Raw genomic sequence first — 23,998 nt, forward strand, 5'->3', positions numbered from 1 at the left:
TAAAGTCTGGGAACACTCTCCGCAACTGATATACGGATTCCCAGGTAGCTTCGGATAGAGGCTGACCATGCCATGCAACCAACACCGTGGGTATCTTCCGATTTCGTATTTGCATTGTTCCTCGGTCCAGGATTCTTGTTGGTTTGCGCCTTGCAATATCCTCTATCTCCTGAAACAAAACCACACCTTCGATTAGTGAGTCACCAGTATGTAAAAATTTCTTTAAACGTGAAACATGAAAAACCGGGTGCACCTTACACCCCTGTGGCAATTCTAATTTATAGGCTACACTGCCTATTCTCTTTAGAATTAACCACGGCCCACAGTATCGAGGTGATAACTTAGCACACTCTCCTGAAGTCAACGACTTCGAGTGCGAAGGAATTCTGAGAAAAACTTTTTCTCCTTCTTCAAATACTCTTATAGACCGATTTTCATCCGCATACACCTTGGCTCTATCCATAGCCTGGCGGATGTTAGCTCTCGCAAGTGCTAGCATCTCCCGCATCTGAACTACAAAGTTCGCGGCACTAGGCACTTTCTGAGGTACTCCAACTATAGTTGGATTGGCTGGCCTATAACCATAGTTCAGCTCAAACGGACTGAACCCAGTAGATGAATGTTTCCTATCATTGTAGGCAAACTCCAACAATGGCAACCACTTGTCCCATGTATGTTGCCTCAATGACACATATGCCCTCAGCATATCCTCTAAAGTCTGGTTGACTCTCTCCGTCTGACCATCCGTCTCAGGATGATCCCCACTACTCATTCCCAACTCAGCCCTTAGTGTCTCAAATACCGCTGTCCAAAAGTGACCGGTAAACCTGACATCTCTGTCTGACACTATGGATCTAGGCAATCCATGCAGACGAAATATATGTCTAATGAACAAATCCGCTACTTGCGGGGCACTAATAGACTCTCTAGTCGGAATGAAGTGAGCCATTTTGGTTAGACGATCAACCACCACAAGGATAGAATTATACCCTCCTTGTGTTGCAGGTAGCCCTACAATAAAATCCATGGAAATGCTCTCCCACTTACTTAGTGGTATTTCCAAGGGCTGTAAAAGTCCGGGTGGCTTCACCCGCTCGGCCTTACTTACCTGACACGAGAAACACCGTGTCACATATTCATGAATATGCTTTTTCATCTTTGGCCAAAAGAAATCTCGCTTCACGAGATCATATGTCTTCTCGACACCTGGATGTCCCGCACACGGGCTATCATGGCATTGTCGAATGACTCTCTGCCTGAGATCATTCTGACCAGGTACTACAACCTTGCCATTTCTAACTAGCATACCATCCCTTATGGTATATCTTGCATAAGTTTGGCCTTTTCTGGATGCCAGGTCATCCTTTTCACTTTCCCCGGGTTTTAACACATGAGCTTTAGGCCATAAGCTCTGGACAAACTTGTCCACCTTTTGAGTTTCTTTGATCTCGGTCATTAGAGCACTCTCTAATACCGTGAAACTCAGGTTGTGCATAATGCGAGACAACGCATCAGCTACCTTATTGTCTTTTCCTCTTCGGTACCAAATCGTTAGATTAAACTCCTGCATGAGCTCTGCCCACCTAGCTTGGCGGCCCCTCAAGTCAGGCTGTTTACAGAAATGTTTCAGAGTATCATGATCCACATCCACATAAAACTCTGAACCATACAGATAATGCCTCCATGTTTTCAAAGCATGGATAACAGCATACAACTCCAGTTCATGAGTTGGCCAATTCCTTTGAGAGGGAGAAAGCTTCTTGCTTTCAAAGGCTACTGGCCTTCCCTCTTGAAGGAGGACTGCTCCTACCGCAATGCCACTTGCATCGGTTTCTAGGAACAACGGTTTCTGGGGATCAACTATTTTTAACACCGGTCCTGTGACCACAGCTTGTTTTATGGTGTTAAAACTTTCTTGTTGATTCTGTCCCCAAATAAAAGGTACTTTATCTGAGGTCAGATCAGTCAATGGCGATACTATTTCGGAATATCCTTTGATATGCCTTCTATAAAACTGGACAAATCCCAAGAATGATCGCAACGCGGTCAGACTCTGAGGGATTGGCCAAGTTAGTATCGCAGCCACTTTCTTCGGATCCATTTCTACCCCCTGTGGAGTAATTATGAACCCTAAGTACTCAAGCCTAACCATACACAGTATAGTTTTCTTTTTATTCACATAAAGACTGGCTTTCCTCAAAGTACTGAACACTATCCTTAAGTGTTCACAATGCTCAGTAACACTTTTACTGAATATCAAGATATCGTCAATAAAATGTACTACGAACTTTCCGATATACGGACGTAGTAAATCATTCATAAGCATGACGAAGGTCGCTGGAGCATTGGTAAGTCCGAAGGGCATTACCAAAAACTCATAATGACCAAACCTGCTTCTAAAAGCGGTTTTATGCACATCCTCGGCTCTAATCCGGATCTGATGATAGCCGCACTTAAGATCTATCTTGCTGAAAATCACGGCTCCATATAATGCATCTAGCAAATCATCAATCCGAGCCATCGGATACCTGTGCTTAACAGTGATATTATTTAATGCTCTGTAATCAATACAGAGGCGAAACGTATCATCCTTTTTCCTCTTTAATATCACTGGTGAAGCAAAAGGTGAGAAACTTGGTTGAATCTGCCCCAACTTGAGGTATTCTTCCAGTTGCCTACGCACCTCCGCTTCTTCAGTAAAACTCATTCTATAGGGAGGTCTATTTACAGGTTCTGCCCCCGGGATCAGTTCAATCTTATGCTGAACTTTCCGCTCTGGAGGTAACCCATAAGGTAGTTCATCCCTAAAACATTCAGAGAATTCCTCTGTTATAAGATTAGCCAGCTTGGCCATCTCACCACTTTGCGTAACATCAGTGCTAGCCGAAGACTCATCCACTGACTCTACCGATGCTGTGCAAAGGTATAAAAACTCTACTTGAGCCTTTCTGATTTCCATTACGGAAACCAACGGTCCCTGAGGTATATCTTTTCCACCTCGCAAGACATAAAGCACATCATTCATCTTGAATTGATATACGTGCTTTTTCCAATCAATGGCTGGATTCTTCCTAGAATGCCACGCCATTCCCAGGGCTATATCCGCATGAGCAAGCTTGGTTATTTCAAAATCAAGCTTCTCAGTATAGTCCTGAATCTGAAGCTCCAACTGGGTAACCCTTTGGTCCCATACTTCAGTTGAACTTCCATCAGCCATCCTGACTGTGTACGCATAGTCAGATGGACTTGTCTTTAATTTCAGCCTCTTCACGAGCTTGGAGTTAATCACATTGTGAGTTGACGCTGAGTCAAACAACACAATGACATCATGACTGGCCACTTGCCCTTTCATTTTGATTAACTCCGTATCATTGAAGGCTGTATACCCCGTTGCTGCGGGCTTAGATAGGATGTTATCAGGTGCACTCGTCACTAACTTAGCAACAGACACACAGAACAAACAAGGTACTAACCTCTGAGAAGATCCCGCTAGCTGAATCTGCATCTCTTCCGCTCTGGGACTTCCCTGCATCTCCACGTCGCACTCTGAGATCACCATCTCAGCCATCCGACGATCTTTATTACGTGGACAATCTCTCCACTGATGAGGTTGAAGGCAACCAAAGCATAAGCCTTCCCTCCTCGCTTTTTCCCTTTGTTCCGGGTTCAAGGGAGACTTAGACCAAGCCCGGGCTGCCATTGGAGTTACTTTTCTCTTCACTCCAATGGTGGTACTTGGTTTAGGAGTTTCAGCCGGTCTCGCCTGCTTGGCTTGACCACTCGGCTGCGAACCACTCCCTCTACTAGCCCACTTCTTCTTAAACCCAGATTTCTTCGGATACCCATACTGGGTTCCGACCTGTGCAAACCCACTTGGCTTGCTGCCCTTGGCATCCTCGTAGTTCAGGGCTATAGCTATTGCATCATCTAGCGTGTTCGCGTACTTAGCCCGAACTTCCATTTTTATTCGATCATTCAATCCAAATATGAAATCTTTCACTTGGATTGATTGAGGCAGGGGTTCGTCAACCTTCATTACACTCTCTCGAAACTTATCAGTGTATTCTGCCACTGATAAATTTCTCTGACGAAGGTTCCTATATTGATCCCAAGCTCGGGATGCCTCGTCAGGAGGTAAGAAGTGTTTCCTGAACTCTCTTTTAAACCCCTCCCAGGTAGTGGATGCTATGCCATCTTTTTGTTGTTTAATCCACCACCGATCCGCTGCCTCACTAAACATATGGGTGGCCTCGCGGATCTTTTTGATGTCATTTCTGATCTCACAAATGGCGAACGCCTCGTCCCATTTGTGTAGCCAGGTGTCAATGACATCAGAGCTACGGTCGTTCATCCGACCAGAATACTTTTCCGGTCTGTAATTGGCAATAATTGGCACTTTAGCCTTCCTAGGCTCGACCGTATGGACACTAGACTCCGGTTCCATTGGAGCCTTTCCCTTCTCCTCTCGAGAAGGTCTGGCAGACATACTCTGTAGTGCTCTCCTAAGTTCGGACTGCCCTGCATTGGCTTGTAACTGCTGTGCTAACAACTGTTGCAAGGCATCTTCCAGCAATGCAATCCTGCCAGATAACGTATGAGCTACTGGGCGCGATCCCTGCTGGGTCGGCCGGACTCCTGATTCACCAGGGTCCCTCCTGGAAGCCCCTTCTTCTGCTTCCATTTAAATCAATAGGTGTTTTGTTTTGGGGTTTTTTTTTTTTTTTTTTTTTTTTTATAAACACCCTTAGAACACTGTAATCACAAGCTGACACAATTCAGGGTACTGACACTATGAACACAATTCCCTATACTAGGGAATTCCTGCAATCCCACATTCACACTGATCAAGCATTTAATACAAGCATGTCTCACAGATGGCGCTTTTCCCTATACTAGGGAAATTCCTGCAATCTGACTCCGACTGAAACACACAGGCATAATCTATTCTTGCCATGGCATCATCAACTGCGACCTATGATGACCAAGAAAATCTAATTGCTTCCGACAAAACAGGAATAACGAAAACCAAAAGGAAAATAGATAGAGTGCTCCCTGGACTTCGAATCCCATAGCTTGCAGCCCGAGCAATTTGCAATCAGCTAGCTACAGCATATACGCGGAACTGGTGGCCAAAAAAAAATCCCAACTACGAACTGTCTACGTGAGCTTGGAGGGCCAAGGCTACGGCGGAACGGATGGCGGCGTGCTGTCAACCATATTCAATCGTCACAGGTTCTCAGATCCCCCGTACTCCAGCCTGCGCGTCGCCCTTCCACAAATCTCACCGAAGACCACCACGCTCCACTGCGCTCCGTCGTTCTGCGCCACCTACCCCTAACTTCGTCGAATGATTTATGTAAACTCCTTAGACACCACCCGTGGCCCAGCAAGGCCTTGAGACTGTGCATCCCAGGTCCATCCCGACCTTCGGGTGGATACCTGCTCACGCAACGGTCAGCGCTATTAACCCGTCACTGCACGTCGACCAGCCCGCCTTCAATTGTGGCACTCTCGCAATACCAATTGTCACCAGTCCTTGTTCGTGGGCGTCGCCGAATTAACAGCGATTCCACCAACCTGCTACCTGCCACCAGCTTACGGGACTTCCAGGCTCAAGCCACCATTCAGAAGCCTCCGTTCGTCACGTCGCAGCTTCACCAGGTTAATTCGTCGATTGGCGCTGCACAGCTTCTTACGTCCTCTCCGCCCTTTAACCTAGGCTCTGATACCAAATGTTACCTGATTTCTCTTTCCTAGCCTCTACTTACTGATCACGGGAGTAGCACCACGATTTTCCACCCAGCCAATTCTGCCAAGGCTTCCCAGCAAGAGAGAGAGAGAGAGCAATCTCTAAATCACGTAAATCCACAATTCTCCACTTCTCTCACTAGCCTTGACAGACCCCAATTCCCTAGATAGATCTAGATGCCACATGTCATCCATATAGGGCCTTTCTAATGCAACATTTCACCCCTCTCTTGGGATGCATTTAATTCCTTGCCCCTAGGCACATTCTTTGCACTAGGCCCCTGGTCTCAGATCTATCTAGTCTGGTGCTATCAGCCCTCACCTAGGACCTTGACATTAATCCCTCCCGATCATTTACATAAAGCGCAAACACATATATTACAATAATAGATCCTATAAGGGAAATGTCGACTGATTCTTCCGAGGTCATGCTACCTCGGCTAGAGCGTAACATTGGTAGAGCTCCCTTCCAATCCTTAGCCTCACCTAGGGAGTTGATGGAGCCACATCAAGCCGCCCCTTAGTCTTGCCATGGTTGCTTGCCATCAGCTACCTTAGCCTCGCCATGGTTCCTCGTAATCAAATCAACTACCCAGCTAGCAACGTGGTGAAGCAACGATTTGCTATGGACCAGGAAGGAGTGGAGAAGATGTCCGATTGACGAGCTGTTTTCAGACGGCATTCAAGTGTGGAAACGATGCAACAGACGTAGTCAATGATCTGCTCACTGCTTCCCGTCGCCTCCAATCAACTGCTTGTGATCTACGCTATCTGCATTGCAATCTCTACTGCTACGTATCTTGCTGATCGACAATCATTTGAAGGTGCACTATCCCGTCGTGCTGCTGCTCTACGCAGACTTGCATTAGCGTGACCTGCATCTTCATCGCCTCTGCTCATGTGGTATATCTTCTACGCACAACTGTGATGCCTCTACATGAGCTGTTGAGAGATGTAGGCTCCGTCAAATGCTTTGATCACGGAGAGCTTCTGACCTATCCATATTTGACCACCATTCATCTTTACGTCCATAAACAGCCGCCGTTGCCCGTAGATTGAAAAAAACACCATCTGCCATTTTTGCTCTCATTTTTAAATTTTTTTGGTGATATCATACTTTGAGGGTTCTCTTGAGTGCTGCAAGAACATTCTAATACAACAAATTTCAAAAAGCCCCAAATTATTTTGAACCCTACTTTTTTGCTAAGCCCTAATTTTCCAATTTTAGAGATTTTTTGCTTTTTGCATCCTTTGAGGTGTATTGATGTCTCCTGCATGTAGATATTTGGGGATTTCATTAAAAAATTTTTAATTTTGTTACTATTTGGTACATTCGTTTGGGCATTTTTGCCTCCTTTGGGCATAATTGCTCAAATTTTAGGCTCTACTCCGATCTTAGTGACTCACATCGCGACATTTTGAGAGTAGCTGCTCCCATGGCCCCGACATCGACATATCATTCGGGGCATTCTCGCCATATTCTTCACCAACATACTTCTTCAGATCAGAATGTGCACTCTTATGTGCAGCAGCTACTTGGGGTCATTTACGGGTTCTCTGCCCTTGCTATGTGTAAAATGAATGAAATATATTTTCTATGATTAGGGTCGATGAAGGTTCTCTACCTTGAGTAGTCCCTCTAAAATGAATGTTTGAGGTGTCAATAAAGGTTCTCAACCTTGGACAGCAGTCCTCCTAAAATGATGTATTGATTTTATATTTGTCATGTGCGGCTCCATGTCCCTCATGAGTCCCTGGGACGGGATGTACTGTGGGAGCCATGTATTGGCTTTGATAGGTCCATTTATGAGGCCTGGCATGTGATTTCTGGGATGTGAGCCATTTATTGGCTTTGATAGGTCTATTTATGATAGACCTCTGAGTTGGTCATGCATCCATGCATGATGAGCTTCTGAGCCATGCTAGGCAAGCCTTTGAGTCTATACCATGCTCACTAGCCTCTGAGCCATGCTCACTTGCCTCTGAGTTAGCATGGAAGCCATGTCTAGTTCTAGACCATCATTGCACAGTTCGATGACTGTCATTGTCTCATTCTGTTCTTGGTTCCATTCCACACCTTTCCTCCATGGGGGGTGTTAGAAAATGGGGTCAATTTGAGTTAGTTTTGGTTTGTTCTAGTGAGTCCTAGTGTGAGTTTTAGTCTAGTGTATCCTATGGATGCCACATGTCACATTGGGAGATGTCCCATATGCATTGATACTCATATGTGTATGTGCGCTCTATATATATGCTGTACTTGTCACTTGTCACATTAATAAAGTATCAAGATACAAGCTCTTTGGTCTACATGTCAGTACTCTCATTTTGTTCATTGCTTAGTCATTGCATTTCCAATTCAGTTTGTATCTCTTTGAGTATCACTATCTCTCTTCCTAGCCTACCCTTTCTCTCTCCCTTCTCCACCATGTACCTTCGTGCATGTTAGTACTTTCAATTTGTACATTGATCTTGCTATTTCATTTCCATTTCAGTATGTCTCTCTTTGAGTATTATTATCTCTCTCCCTAGCCTACCCTCTCTCTATTTCATTTCCTTTGTATTATGTCTCTCTTTGAGTATTATTATCTCTCTCCCTAGCCTACTCTCTCTCTCTCTCCCTCCCCACCATGCACCTTCATGTGGTATCAGAGCCTCCTTTCCTATCTTTCCATTCTCCATGCTCAATCTAGAGGATGAGGGAAGCCCGCGAATGAAAGCCATCCTCTCCTCCATGATTGAGCTCCCTTCCACTCCTTTCTCCCCATCTTGTTCTCTTCTCCTACCTTAGCCTCACCTTCAGAAGCTATGGATCTTGGTTTGCTGCCCACGTGAACAGGAGCAACTCGGTCACGATTCTTGTGGGCATTAGTGGGCGTCTTCATAGAGGAAAAAGACAGGTCGTTTTTTGCTTAAAAATAACCCATTTTTTTCTAAAAAACAGCTCGTTTTTGCTGTTTTGGGGGTGTTTTTGTGAAGGAAATGGTTGCTTACTGTTGTGGAGATGTTTCTACTACTGGTCGCCTTGAAAATGACCTCATTTGGAGCCCGTTTTTGAAGAAACAACCTACTTGAAGAGAGCTGCTGCTACATCAACCATTGGCATCATTATGCATGTCATTGCTGCTCATTGCCTCTTCTCCTCCACAGGAGCTGAGCTATCCTCATTTGGCCCACAAATTGCTGCTCCATCTCCCGCATGATGACATCTCTACCCTCCACCTCTTATGCCTTCAGTTCTAGCCCTCAGTTTCATCTCTTTTCCCACTCCTAAAGTGCTGAACTCTGAAGTTGCAATTTCCCGAGGTACACAATGAGTTCTCTCTCTTCAAACTCATTGCTCGTGGAGAAGTTCAAGGGGGAAGGATTGCCTTCTTGCCAAACTAAGGTTCAGTTGCGCCTCATGAAAGAAAATGTTTGGGATGCTATGAAGGATGATGCTCCCACAACTCCTCAAGACATGGAAGCAACACAACTCAAAAGCTATTGCTATCATCGAACTTTGTCTCGATGATACTTTGGTTCATCACGTCGGCTTCAAATCAACGGCCAAGGCGACATGGATGCGTCTTGAGAATCTTTTTGGTAACAAAATCAAGAAAACCTTAGAGTTTGTGACTCGGAGATCTAGGAGACCAATGCACCAACATCCTAAAACTCACATGTCAGACCTCATAAATAGACCTATCAAAGCCAATACATGGCTCCCACAGTACATCCCCTCCTGGCTCCAAGGACTCATGAGGGACATGGAGCCGCTTATGACAAATATAAAATCAATACATCATTTTAGGAGGACTATCCAAGGCTGAGAACCTTTATTGACACCTCAAACATTCATTTTAGAGGGACTACTCAAGGTAGAGAACCTTTATTGACCCCAATCATAGAAAATATATTTCATTCATTTTACGCATAGCAAGGGCAGAGAACCCGTAAATGACCCCAAGTAGCTGTTGCACATAAGAGTGCACATCCCGATCTGAAGAAGTATGTTGGTGAAGAATATGGTGAGAATGCCCCGAATGCTTGTTACAAACCCAAGGAAAAGTAATAGCCGGAAGTGGACCTGTGATCATCGATGTCCCTTGACCAATCTGAGTTGGTGAAGCCACTCAGAGAAATGTCCACATCTAGAGCATAATACAACCCATAGGAAAGTGTACCCTGTACATATCTGAGAACCCTTTTCGCTACATCCCAATGTGTGACTGTGGGGCAATGCATGAACTAGCTAAGAAATACCACTATCTAGATACCAAGTATCTATTGCAACAAATGAAGAATCCCTAGATGAAGCAAGAGAAGCATCATGTGCAACTAAATCCCCCCTCGAACCAAAGCAGTCTCCTGAAATGCAATAAACACGTAATCCTTTCCCTCTTGTGCAAAGTTTGCATGAGATGGTGAAGCATTGGCATTTTCAGCTGGTGCCACATAATTACTACTTGTGCCTTGCCTCTTTTCTCATTGGCAATCCTTTTCTGGCATTCTGCAATGTAATGACCAAGCTTCTTGCAATTTTTCATTTGCCTTTCTTCACCTTTGCACCTTTATCTGCATTCCCTGCATTTGTGTTTGCATTCCCCTCCTTCTTGGGCTGATAAGCATGGTTGGTCTTTTACCCATTCCATGAGTGGCAAGTGCTTGCTCACTCGAATGGGCTGAATTGGAAGGCTGCATTTCTTCCTGCAAGAGCAAGCCAACTAACTCCTCAAAACTTAGTGGAGCAGCCGTAAGCATAATAGTAAAGGAAGTAACAAACATATTGTATGAGGGTGCTAGACTTTTGAGGGTGATAGAGACCAATTTTTTATCTTCTATATTATCATCAATAGCTGCGAGCTCATCCCAAATGTCAGTAATCTTGCAATATGATCTAAAATAGTTTGACCTTCCTGCATGGACAAGTCATTGAGCTTATTATTCAAAGCGATGCTTCTTGCTTCATTCTTCACATTCCACATACTTTTCACTCTATCCCAAGCTGCCTTTGAAGTCTTGCAAGACTTTATAGTGGACTTAATGTGTGTCTCCACAAACAATGCAATCAAAGAAAAAGCTTGGGCATCCCTTCGATCAAACCTCCTGTGATCTTTTGTGGGAATGGCATTCATTGACAGTGGATGCTCTGAAATAGCAGTAAATCTGCCCCAAAAATTCTGCTCAAACCTCAATCCCTTCCAGCATACAAGCAATCAAGCACTATATTTCTACCCCAAAAACTGTCCTCAACCACAGCCAAACACTGGGTCAAATGCAATGTGTGTGTGTGCCAAAAAGAATCAGCTTGAATCTCAGCCCAGAAATGGCTCACAATGCAATACAAACTCTTTCTCAATAGGCATCCAAAAGTGCATCAACTTACAGCCAACACTTGGCTTAAAAAATGCACAACACCTGAGCAATGACTTGCACTGAATGTGCAGCCAAAAAACTGTCCCAAATGCACTGACACCTGTGCAATGCAATTTACAAGACACCTACACAATGTTATCTGCAAGAACCAACTGGGAGAGGCTGAAAATGAGCTGAAGCAAGGATCTCGAGCTAGAGTAGGAGTAAAAGTCGAACCACCAAGCTGAATCCAATTCTGGAGATGCAAATGGCGAGCTCGAGAGGCAATGGGCAGCAATATTGAGGTGTGCGGATGGCAGTACGGATGGCGAGGCAGTGTACGAAGCTGTTTGTAGGTGCAATGTACAAAAATCAGTCAAAAATCAGCAAAACGTAAGTGATAGTGCTGGTATCTTTGATATGTTGCTCATAACAAAATTCTGAGAGCACGAACAGCTTCGAAAGGCGGGTAAAACCTGAGTACGACCAGTCAAATCAGTCGGAAAACAGAAAAACGTAAGTGATATTGCTGGTATCTTCTGATTTCTCGCTTAGAATGAAATTCTGAGAGCACGAACAGCTCCAAAAGGGGGGCAAAACCCTAATACGATTACTCAAGACTCTTCCAGGTTGCCCCACACAGCTACATAACTTCCGATATCCGAAATTGCCTGAAAAAAATGCACGCGCAATGCAAAACCAAGTCACTCAGCTGAGGAGTGCTTCCTAGTGCAGAATCTCGTAACAAAATTGAAGCTCAAGACCACGCGAAGCTCGTGGGAGCTCAAGACAGCCAAAAGAGAAGTTGACCAGTAAGAACTAACTTCTTCTCCGTGATAGAAGTGCAATAGGAGCACGCGGGAGATTAGGGAAGCAAGTGACAGGGCTGGAAGGACTAGCTTTGATACCACATGTAGGAACAAGAATGGAGAAGAGTTGTGAACACAAGAGAACAAGAAGTAAACGCAAGTGAACTCCAATTGAAATGTTCAACCAAATGAAGTACAAGTAGTTGGTATATATAAGTCCAAGTACTAGATCACACAACAACTCTAAAATAGACTAAGTCATAGTCTATTCTATACCACCATATCATTGTATATATCTCTACATAATAGGGTCTTCCAAATTCAAAGGGATCATAATGTGGCAATTCTCCACTTATTTGTTTGATGGAATTTGAACAACTCCTAAACCAACAATGCGAGGAATGTATTTGTGGTTTTAATATTATTGATGATTTAATTTCTCCTCCTCTTGAACAGACTAAAATTTTACTTGATGTTGTTTGAAAAGCATAACAATTTTTTTAATGATTTAGTTGACCTCAAATATATTTTTTGATATGACTTTCTTGGATAATAAAATAGATGTGTTTGTTGGGTCTACCCTTGTTTGTATAACCTTCCTATAGACTTCACCAAATAGAGGAATGCGGGGTAAAAAGACAGCTAGCTGAATATCATTGAAAGGTTAAAATTCAACTGAGTAGCTCATCTTGGTCTGCACCAATTTTATTGGTAAAGAAAAGGGATGGTACCGTGCACTTTTCATACATTACTAAGCTTTAAATAAAATCACAATAAAAGTAATATTCTATGATTGCATTGATGAGCTCTTTGATCAATTGCAAGAGGCCAAATGTTTTACTAAATTTGATTTAAAATCTAGATACGACCAAGTACAAAATATAAAAGAAGATATACCCAAGTTATCTTTTGTACTAGATATGGGCATTATCAATTTAATGTAATTTCATGTTGTTTAACCAATGCTCAAGCAACATGTAAGACACTTATGAATAGCGTCTTATGGCCATATCTATAAAAATTTAATGTATTATTTTTAAATGATATCCTCATCTATAGTAAAACAAGAAAGAAGCATATAGAACATTTGAGAAAAGTGTTCGATCTATTAGAGATAGCTCTTTTTTTACTAAAGAATCCAAGTGCAAATTCTTTGCCAAAGAAGTACGATATTTGGGACATATTATACTACAACAAGGAATTTGTATGGATCCTAAAAAGGGACATATTAGAATGGCCACATCCAACAAACTAATAGGAATTACAAACATCTTAGGTTTGTCTGGATTTTATAGAAGATTCATCCAAGAATATGCTAAAATAGCTATTTTGACGATGACGGATTAGCTTCAGAGAAAGTACCTTCATTTGGGATGAACCTCAAAGGAAGAGTTTTGAAAAACTAAAAGTAGCTGTAGCTGTCTTAAAGGTAGTGGATCCCAAGGAACTATTTGTGGTTGAAATAGGTGCTATTGATCTTTACTATTGAAGTGGTAGTTCGACAAAGACGTCAACCAATAGCTTTGAAAGTAAGAAATTAGACTGTGCTCAACGGAATTAATTGGCATATGAGAAGGAACTGTATGCTATAGTTTATGTATTGAAGAAATGGAGGCACTATTTATATGGTGCTAAATTCGAGATTACATTTGCTAAAGAAAGTATTAGATGGCCTGAATTAATGCAAGAATTTAATATTCGGTTGGGATATCAAAAGGTAAATTTCAATATGGTAGTACATTTCCTAAGCCAAATGTGAACAGTAAATGAATTGAGCTTACTTAGTTCCAAAATGACTTCTTGGAGTTAAAAGAAAAATGTGTGCATGATCCTCTCTTTTTTGAAATTTGGAAAGTATTTATTGAGAAGAGTGTAATAGATGGAGGAGCTTTCAATGAGAAGTTGCATGGTAATGGTAACACAACATAGGTTGGTGATAAAAGACTCATATGGAAAATTTATAATATTGAAGATGGCTATCTGCTCTACAAAGATAGAGTATGTAGCTTGGATAATAATGACATAAGGTGCCAAATTATTTTACGAGTGTGATGTTGCTATGGATTTTCACAAAGATGCACCACCCTATGTGCAATGTTGAATGTTCTTTGTGGCCTAAGGGAATCTGGTTCAAAGACTGAACCCTTCTATGTTGTTGTTATAGATGGTTCCCAAGCTGGAAACAATTTAGGAGGAAACACTCAACAAAGCTGCAGCCCTTTACACATACAGATTTGTAGAACCTGTAAAAGAGTAAAACAAGCTATTGACATGAATGGATTTTTCTCTTACACTCTCACAGACACTTGTAGCAAGCCATAATCACTAACAAAGCAACTCTGATCTATCACAAAAACTCAATACCCTCAAAAAATGCTTTCATGAGTTCACACACAACTCACAAGCCTTAAGGGAAAGACTCTGGAGTCTAGCACCATCTTGAAAAAGTAGGGTGAGGAAAGAAGACAAGCCAAGAAATTTACAATGTAATTCATGCAGAATGAAAAGACGACAACATATACATGCTCACTAGGGATAGGGCTACTCAGGGTTTGGAGCCATTTCAGGCATTTGTAGTGCAAGTTATTTATCTCAACAAGACAGTTTTCAAGCTGGTTGCCAGCTTGCCAGCTTGCCATGTATAAAGTGCCCACATGGAGTTTGGTCTCAATGCAATTACAAAACGTCTAAAGACCAATGGAATAGATATAGGTCATTCTCTTACGAGGTAGTTGGATGTGGAGCAAAGATGGTCCAAGGATATTCAAAGGGAGACTATTTTGAGGACCTGGATTAAGGATTTTTTTCCCCTCCACCAACACATGTAGTAAGTGGCATTACCTTCTCCTAGCTACATCCTCAACCTTCATGTTCTTCTTTTCTTGATTGTTACATTCTCAACCTTCACGGTCAAGAGTTTTGCAACTATGGCAAGTTGGATTCCTTTTACCCATTTGAATTGCAATCCCATTAGATTGAGACTCATGCAACTGGATTACAATCTGCATATAAAATTGTACAAGATTGCCTTATATTCAATGGAATGCCAAAAGCTTATTTGCTAATATATCTTACTCTTGTGAAGCAGAAGATTGTATCTAGATCAAGGGGAAGAAGTTTTAAGAAGCAAACTATATTGACGACCCTACTTCAGCATTTACTTCTTAAACTATATAGACATTCCCAGTCATGGTCTGCTATGACAAATTTAAGTTCTCAGTGAGGTTTTAGGAAAAAATTATTGACACTTTTGACATATTACAATGTTCTATCACTCCTAATTATTGTGCACTCTCATGCATACCTGCAATATGTTCATGTTCATTTCAAATGCACTCCTTTCAATTATATTCTATAAGCATTTATTAATGTAGTTTTGTCTCAGAGTCAAAAAGTACATCCATTTATAGAATGCTAGTTTGGGATTGCTTAGAATCTGCAGTATTTTGACCTTCAGGCTTGTCTTTCCTTTATAGGAATTCACTTTTTTCAAGGTTTACCACGGATGGGATCATACTATGCTGTTCCCATCTTGCTGAGCACATTTCCAGTACAGGTACTTAAACAGTTGGAGTCTAAAGTGTTCCTTTTATTTTATCAAATTTGCAGGCTTGTATTTCTTTGTTCCAGAGAAATGTACTTCTATGAAATGCTTTGAAAACAATTCTTACAGTTACTTGTATGTCAGGCACTGAAAGAGAACCTTGGCTACCTTTCAGTGTGCTTGTCTGGGTCCCAGTGCACTGCCTACAGTAAATTGTGAGCAGGTGCCAAAAACCCGTAGTGGGCTCTAGCACCAACAGATTCCCTGATCGGTGAAAATATATAACATGACTGAAGGCCATGCCTGGCAGAAATGCTAGTGCCTGTAGGCACTCTTCGTGGATTGTACCTTGCTTGGAAATGGTGCACCATGTCTATATGATATCCAACTGTATGCTGGAAGGGTGGCAACACTACCCCTTTATCACAAGGCTGCATAGTGCTCCCCAAATGTTCTGAGTTGTGATGCTAGAGATTGTCTATCAAATACTATCCTTTGAAGAGAACTCGGGCTGTTGCCTGGAGGGTGTAGTGGCATCGTGAATCTCTTGGCTCATAATTGTCTTTCTGTCCACTACGTAGGTAAGGGATATCATCTCTATGGAGAAGGTGCATCACCCCTGCATTAGCCACACTACCAGTCCCCGACATTAGAAGTCTTTTTTCCCATGAACTGATTATAAACTCAATGTGATAATTATGTCTTCCACATATTAGCAATGTGGAGGAAAACGGATGCAATTAGATGAAATAGACATGTCACAGTGTGTATTCTGGCATCATTAAGGCAACTGCTGCTGCTCCCCGCTGCTCCTGCTGCCCTCCTTCCTGCTCCCCTCCTTGCTGCTCCCTCCCTCCCCTCCTTGCTTCTCCTCCCTCCCCTCCCCTCTACCTTCTGCTCCCCCCGCCTCCCCCCCCGACTCCCCTCCCTCGCTGCTGCAGCCCCCCCTGCGCGCTGCCTCCTCCCCCCCTGCGCGCAGCCTCTTCCTTCCCCTCCCTCCTACCTGCTGCTCCCCCCGCCTCCTCCCCTGACTCCCCTCCCTCGCTGCTGCAGCCCCCCCTGCGCGCTGCCTCCTCCCCCCTGCACGCAGCCTCTCCCCTCCCCTCCCTCCTACCTCCCTCCTGCTGCTCCCCCCGCCTCCTCCCTCCCCTCTTTCTTCTCCTCCCTCCCCTCCCCCCTACCCCCCGCCCTCCCCCCCGGCTCCCCTCCCTCGCTGCTGCAGCCCCCCCCGCACTGCTGCAGCCTCCCCTTGCGCACTGCCTCCTCCCCCGCGCGCTGCCTCCTCCCTCCCCTCCCTCCTACTGCTCCCCCTGCCCTCCCGCCCCCCCCCCCCCCCCCCTTCTCTCCTCCACTCCTCCTCTCCTCTATCCCCCCCTCCTCTCCTCTCCCTCCTCCTTGCTGCCCCCCCTATCCCCTTGCTGATTCCTCCTCTGCTCCTCCTCTCTCTCCCTCCTTCCTTTCATCCTCTCCCCTCATCTGGAGTACCCTATTCTCCGTTAGGGGTCTCCTAGGCTTCAAGAAAGCGGGCGGAGTTCTTCCAGCAATTGAATCGGCCTTTTCCACCTTGATTGACGAATGGGTTCCCACTCAGTCAATCCGTTACCGCCCACACCAGCCGCAAGAACCATCACTTTCTCAAAAGACCGAGCTACAGCAGTTGCAAAAGGATTTGGAGCATGAGTGTTCCACGACTCTCTTCGCACGCATTCATGGCTCCCACCCCTCTAGGTCTCACAAGCTAGAGATTGGATGCTTGTGGCACTTCCCTAGGAGCTCGCCCCCCACCTTAAGGATGTTCGTTTGTCGGGATGAGGTTTCTTTCAAGTGTGCCTAGATTCCCCGAACGTCATGAGAGACCTGCTACAGGCCGGGTTTCTATCTCTAGGCTACAAGAGGATTTTTTTGTTTCCCTTTCAACTAGGCTTTGACCCAGTTGAAGAGGACAAGCAGAGAGTTTCTGTTTTCATCAGGTTCCCTGGTCTCCCCTCAATTTATCACCGACTTCTTTCAGTTATTGAAGAGAGGTTTGGTGTGGTAGCACAGATCCTTTAGTGTTTAGTGTTTCGGAATTTGAAGCTACAGGTGTCAGAAATGTTACCACAGGGATAACTGGCTTGTGGCAGCCAAGCGTTCATAGCGACGTTGCTTTTTGATCCTTCGATGTCGGCTCTTCCTATCATTGCGAAGCAAAATTCGCCAAGTGTTGAATTGTTCACCCACCAATAGGGAACGTGAGCTGGGTTTAGACCGTCATGAGACAGGTTAGTTTTACCCTATTGATGAGCAGTGCCGCAATAGTAATCCAACTTAGTACAAGAGGAACCGTTGATTCACATAATTGGTCATTGCGCTTGGTTGAAAAGCCAGTGGCGCGAAGCTACCATGTGTAGGATTATGACTGAACGCCTCTAAGTCAGAATCCATGCTAGATGCGGCGCTCTCTACCTCCCCGGTTGTTACTCGACTGATACTAGGGACGTGTGTGCATCCCCGAGAGCATGTGTAGAGAGCCTCCCTCGAGGTGGCCGAAGGAGCCGCCTCGTGGACTCTGAATGGCAATTCCAGACGATTGGGGAGATGAATCCTTTGCAGAGGACTTAAATATGTGGCCAGGTATTGTAAGTGGCAGAGTAGCCTTGCTGCTACGATCCATTGAGATTCAGCCTACCGCCGCACCGATTTGTCCCCTCCTCTCCATGGCCCCCCGTGGCCCCCCCCGTCTCCTCGTGTCTCTCTCTCGGGCGGGGTTTTCTGCTCCCCCCCCCGGTTCCCTCATCCCCCCTTGTGCATGACTCCCCCCCCCCCCCACCCAATCCCACCTTGTGCGCGTACGCACCCCCCCCTCCCGATCCCCCCCTTGTGCGCGTGCGCACCCCTCCCCCCCACACACCCCCTCTTATGCGCACGCCCCCCCCCTCCCTCATCCCCCCCTTGCATGCATCCCCTTGTCCCCCCGCTTTGTATGCATGCGCACCTCGGCCCTTCCCTCATCCCCCTTGTGTACATGCCCTCCCCCCCCCCCCAAACAACCCCCCCTTGTGCACATGCACACCCCTCCTTGCGCGCATCCCCCCCTTGTGCGCCTGTGCACCCCCCCTTGTGCACATGCCCCCCCGCACCCCATCCCCCATTGTTGCCCCCTCCCCCCCCCCCCCCCCATCCCCCCTTGTGCCCCTCCCCCTTTCCTCTTCCCCTCTTGCGCCCATGCGCCTCCCTCTTGTTCAGGTCGGGTAAGGTATTCCAACCCGCTTCCTCCCGTTGATGAGGATAGCTAGTTGGAATATTCAAGGATTGGGCGGCATCCCTCATCGCCGGCACTGACAGCTGATCATGAATCAGCTCCATCCAGGTGTTTCGGGTGGTTCCCTAGACATGCTTTTCCTTCAGGAACACAAACTGGATGTCAGAGATTGCTCCAAGTCAGGTAAGCCGCTTTCACGCCGGACTTTTTGGCTTCCTGCCTTGGGAACCAGAGGAGGTACATGCATATCAGTTTCAGATTCTATTCTCCCTCTGATCATTGAGCACAATATCATAACCCCCTCTAGGACCCAGTGGGTTTTACTTCTGATTGACGGACGTAAGGTTGGTTTCCTCAACCTCTATGCTCCGAACAACAGAGGGGACCGCATTCTGTTTTAGAAAGAGTTGCTCTCGTGAGCTGACATTGCAAATTCGTGGATTATTGCAGGTGACTTCAACATGGTTGAGGCACCTTCTGATAAGCAAGGAGGCAGAGAAGGTGGTATTCATTCCCTTGAGAGAGCAGCTTGGGATGCCTTCTTGTTCAGGTTAAGTGGCAAAGATGTTTGGTCAGATGATGCATTTCATATTCAGTCTCAGTCACTTTTGTTTTCATGGTCGAACCATAGGGTGCAGATGCCTATCCATGCCCGGATTGACAGATTCTATGTGGATGATTGGGCTCTTGATAGAGGGAGGACAGTTTGCATTGCACCTGGTGTTTCCACTTCCGACCATTTTCCGACAGTTTTGTCCATCTCAAAGCCCCATCTGAGAGGACGGTCTCATAGTATCAGGATCCCCGATGCCTTATACACGGATGAGACCCTCACAGAGGCAGTCTTGGAGATCTAGGTTTCTCACATGCAAGGGGGGGTGGCCGGTCCCTCACATGTGGGCACAGCACTTGCCAGTATCAGTGACTTTCATCACTCCATTGCTAGTGCTCGACGAGGTGAGGTACTCAGGTGGGAGATTGGTATCCGCCGGCAGTTGGTAGCCCTACAGAGGGAGGAGCAGAAACGACCATCTGATGCTTGGGTACGGGAGCGCCTTGCTATGGCAAGGGCTCACTTGCAGACATTGCTTGATCAGAGAGCAGAGTATGCCTTCCATGCACAGGAGTCCTTTTGGATACAGATGGGAGGGAGAGTCAATAAATACTTTTTCTCTACACTTGGTCCCAGACATAGTAGAGAGAGTATCAGGCAGCTTATTGACTCTGACGGCGTTTTGCAGTCTCATCTGGATAACATTATGCATTTAGCGACAGCTTTCTATGCCTCCCTTCTTTCCGCAGATCCTGGCACACAGGCCAGAGATGTGGCTAGAGATGAGATTTGGCAGAGTTTACCTGTGTTTGTCACACAAGAGATGATTTGCTCACTTGATGCATGCTTTACCAACACAGAATTCAAGAGTGCTCTCTCCGCCCTTCATAAGGGCAAATGCCCTGGTTCCGATGGTCTTACTCGTTTTTTTACAGCCTTCGGGGATATGATAGGTGATCATATTACTTCAGCCCTGCAGGGCATTTGGGACTCGGGTGAGATGCGTGACTCACTGACCGATGGATTCATACACCTTATCCCGAAAGGTGGCAGCATGAATTTTGTATCCCATTGGAGACCCATCACTCTTTTGGGCACTCTGTACAAATCCTGGCCAAGGCGATTAGCATCCGGTTTCAGCCCCTTCTTCCAGACCTCATCCATGATACTCAAACAGGCTTTGTGCATGGCAGGAGCATATTTGATAATATATTTTCCTTTTGGGAAGCCACAGAGTGGGCTATGCAGAGCGGGCAGAGGCTGGTAGTTCTACTCCTGGACTTTGAGAAAGCTTATGACACAGTAGATTGGGGTTTTCTTGAGGGCACTCTTCTACGGTTTGGATTTTCAAATGCATGGATTAGAGGGGTGGCCTCCCTTTACAGATCAGCCCACAGACAAGTTTTGATTGGAGGGGTAAGGGGTGACAGGTTTCAGATTTCCAGACCAGTTTATCAGGGATGCCCTTTGGCCACCTTCCTCTTTCTCTTTGTGGCAGAAGCTATAAGTATCTTCCTTAGATCTCAGGCTGAGCTTTATGGGTTGAGATTGCCCTTGAGACAGGAACAGGAGCTTCTTGACTATGAGTTAGTTGATGACACTGCTATTATTATTGAGGCCTCTTCACAGTCACTTGATTCTTTCTGGACAGCCTTGGATATTTTTTGCTCAGCTGCAGGGGCACACATCAATTGGCGTAAATCCTTTGGCTTTTGGATCAGTGATGAGGAAACTCCAGGTTGGGGAGTTGACATTGGCTTTTCTTGGATTCAGAGGGGTGTTCCTGTCAGATATTTGGGATGCTAGGTAGGATTGGGCATCTCTCCAGCACAGCAGTTTGCCCCAATATTAGAAAGTATAAGGAAAAAGCTCCTTTTTTGAAGCTCAGTCAAACTCGACCTTGCGTCTAGAGTTGTGGTAGTGAACTAGGTTCTCTTGGCCACCACCTGGTTTGTGTGTTCTTGCTGGTTCCGGTCTAGGGATTGCATCACTCAGCTCATTAGACCAGTCAAGAATTTTCTATGGAGTGGACTTGATGGCATGGCAGATGTTGCAGCGAGGGTGCCCTGGGAGACCATTATTCTCCCTACATGGGAAGGGGGGCTTAATATCATTGACCCGGACTTGCAGTGCAGGGCATTGCTTTGTAAGGTGGTGGTGAGGGGACTCATGTCTGGGCAGGAACCTTGGAAGGATTTCTTTTTTGGACGCATTCAGGCTTGCACACCTACCTTAGGAGATGATTGGGTGGACAGCCCTCGCTGGATTTTTTCTTCTGCCTCTCTTAGGTCTCCTGCCTCTCCTTTCATGGCTGCCATCCTCAAAGCTTAGGGAAGCTTCAAGAACACTCTTCGAAGGGTTCCACCCTCTACCCTTGAAGAGATTGATAGGCAGCCGATCATCTGGAACGATAGTATACTTGATGAGCATGGCAGACCTCTCGGCACGTCCCATTATATGCAGTGGTCTGGATGGGAGAGAGGCCCCGCCTACATAATAGGCACTTGGAAGGCTTTTATCAGGCTACCTAAGGATTAGAGACTATAGTCCGTGAGTCACCTCAGAGGGGTAGCACGCATGATTTAGCAGATAGATGTAGCCATTCTGGTGGAATGGATAGTTGAGATGCCTATTACTTCCACCACTTGGATGGGAGCTTTTTCGAGGACAGCAATTCCTCTACAGGTGATCGCTCTTCGAGGTTTCAGGGAAGATGCTTTGGTCTTTGACGTTGGGGATGGAGGTATACTCTCTAGATCCACGGATGATATTCTTCTAGAGGTTGCCTTTCAGCCTGTCAGGATTGCTGGTTTTGTGGACCATGGAGTGGGCTTGCAATGGTACTTAGACCCCGACCCTCTACTCTTGGCCCTGGGATCCTGGAGGCTATGATTATATGGAGGTGCACCTATTAGGTGCTTGCAGTGGGACCCAGGAGAGTGGGAGTGGATAGATCATGGGCACCAAGAGAGAGGGATCCCCTTCTTTTGTTTCATGGTTGGTAATGCTAGGAGATTTCAGCTGAGCAGTAGAGGTTGGATTCCCTCTAGAGGCCCCCATTGGGATAGCTTCTTCATCACCGCAGATGTGCATAGGAATTTTTGGAGGAGGCTCTGGGATTTCCTCAAAAATAGAAAGTTCACTCTTTTCTTTTGGCTTTCTATTCATGGAGGGATTGCAGTGAACCTGTGGAGATCACTATTTAGGGCTGATCCCACTTGCCCTCGTTGTCATTCTGTAGAGGAGTCAGTGCGTCATTGCCTTTGGGACTGCAATCAAGGACTGCAATCAAACGAGAATTGTTTGGAAAGGAGTTGCTCGAATACTCAGTATTTTTCATACTTCCCCTTTCTTGATGACTTGGGGCTTGGTCGCATTGTTATCCTTTACTGGGCCCCATGTGTTTTATGAGGGTGAGCCTTCTTCTTGGGCATTCTCGATCCGCCGACAGGAGATAGAGCCCTGCTCTCTTCAGGATGTGTCACATATACCTTTCAGAGCTTCACATGTTTCAGTGGACACCTCTTGGGAGATTTTGGCCAGCATTTCCTCTTGGCACATTTGGAGAGCCAGATGCACAGAGGCCTTGGATGACACCCAGATCCACCCATCACAGGTGTTCATGGGTATTTGGAGTGACACGGTTCACACTTTGATAGCCATATGGGCTAGCACGCAGGGCCCTTCACGGGCAGCCTCTTCTAGGAGGACTGTATTTCTTCGAGTTTGGAGGGGTTCTCCCTTTTTCTTTAAGGCTACTACCGGATTGAGATGGCACTATCAGCCTCAAGCCTTTCTTTTTGGCTCTTGAGCTTTTCATGCATTGCACGGTGTATCTCGTATTCCCGTATGGAGCTTGCTCGGGGACGAGCATTTTCCGAGCGAAATCTTCCGAGCGTCCGAGCGAAGGAAAAAAAAAGCTTCCAACTATGCAAAAATATGACAAAAAAGGATTAGAAGAAGACATAGTTTCACTTAGAAATATGAAAAGTATTATAGAAATGTCTATTTTATACACGAATATTTATGTGAATCTTTGAGAATGGTGAGAACATAATGGGATGGCTTTTGAAGAAACCCACATGTAGAGTAGACTTCTCTATGAAAATTCCCTTATGATCCTTCTTACAACTTTTTACTTAATAGGGGGTGACATTGAAAAACCTCTCTCAACCTATCTTCATGAAAGGGTTTCTCCAAAGAAAACTCATTGAAGCAAGCCATCAAGGTAGTTTCGCCAGCGAAACTCCTTTGAACAAGGTCTTTCAAGGTAGTTTCGCTGGCGAAACTACCTTGGACAGCACTTTTAAAAGTGACATAACTTTCACATCCAATGTCCAAATATAGTCATTCAACCACTCAAATTGATCGGAAAACCCCATTCGAGCACATCTATGGGGTTATATTTTCGAAAACCTTGCATATATAGTATTAAATATTACATGTATTTTATGAGAGTGATATATAAGCCCAAGTTAATACTTATTTACAGTAATTTAAACTTCTATAGAAACATGTCCATAAATATCTTGTTATTAATACTATAAAAACACTTGAAAGATATTGCCATATGACATAAATGTGTTTAATAAGTAATTATTTATGTATAATATTATTATATTGAGAGTGATTTTGAGGGACGTTTCTTAAATGAATTATTTTTCAATACTTTTTTAAGGTAATAACAAGGGTACAAAGGGATAAGAAGATTTATGTTATGTAAAAATGAATGAGTGACTAGTCTGTATATTTTTATGATAAAGGGATCT

At 45.0% G+C, this 23,998-nt stretch overlaps 1 protein-coding gene across 1 annotated transcript in view; it reads left to right on the forward strand.

Annotated features, from left to right (window-relative positions):
- LOC147880318 (uncharacterized) overlaps positions 1–23,998 on the forward strand; it is a 144,377-nt gene that overhangs the window by 63,289 nt on the left and 57,090 nt on the right. Inside the window, exon 5 of the mRNA XM_087371152.1 lies at positions 15,368–15,447. Within this exon, the coding sequence (XP_087227278.1) occupies positions 15,368–15,447 (80 nt within the window). The remainder of the gene's footprint in view (positions 1–15,367; positions 15,448–23,998) is intronic.

Source organism: Dipteris shenzhenensis, chromosome 32, assembly GCF_047967505.1.
Source record: "Dipteris shenzhenensis isolate YYH24624 ecotype China chromosome 32, Dip_SZ_1.0, whole genome shotgun sequence".
In the NCBI taxonomy this organism is placed as follows: Eukaryota; Viridiplantae; Streptophyta; class Polypodiopsida; order Gleicheniales; family Dipteridaceae; genus Dipteris; species Dipteris shenzhenensis.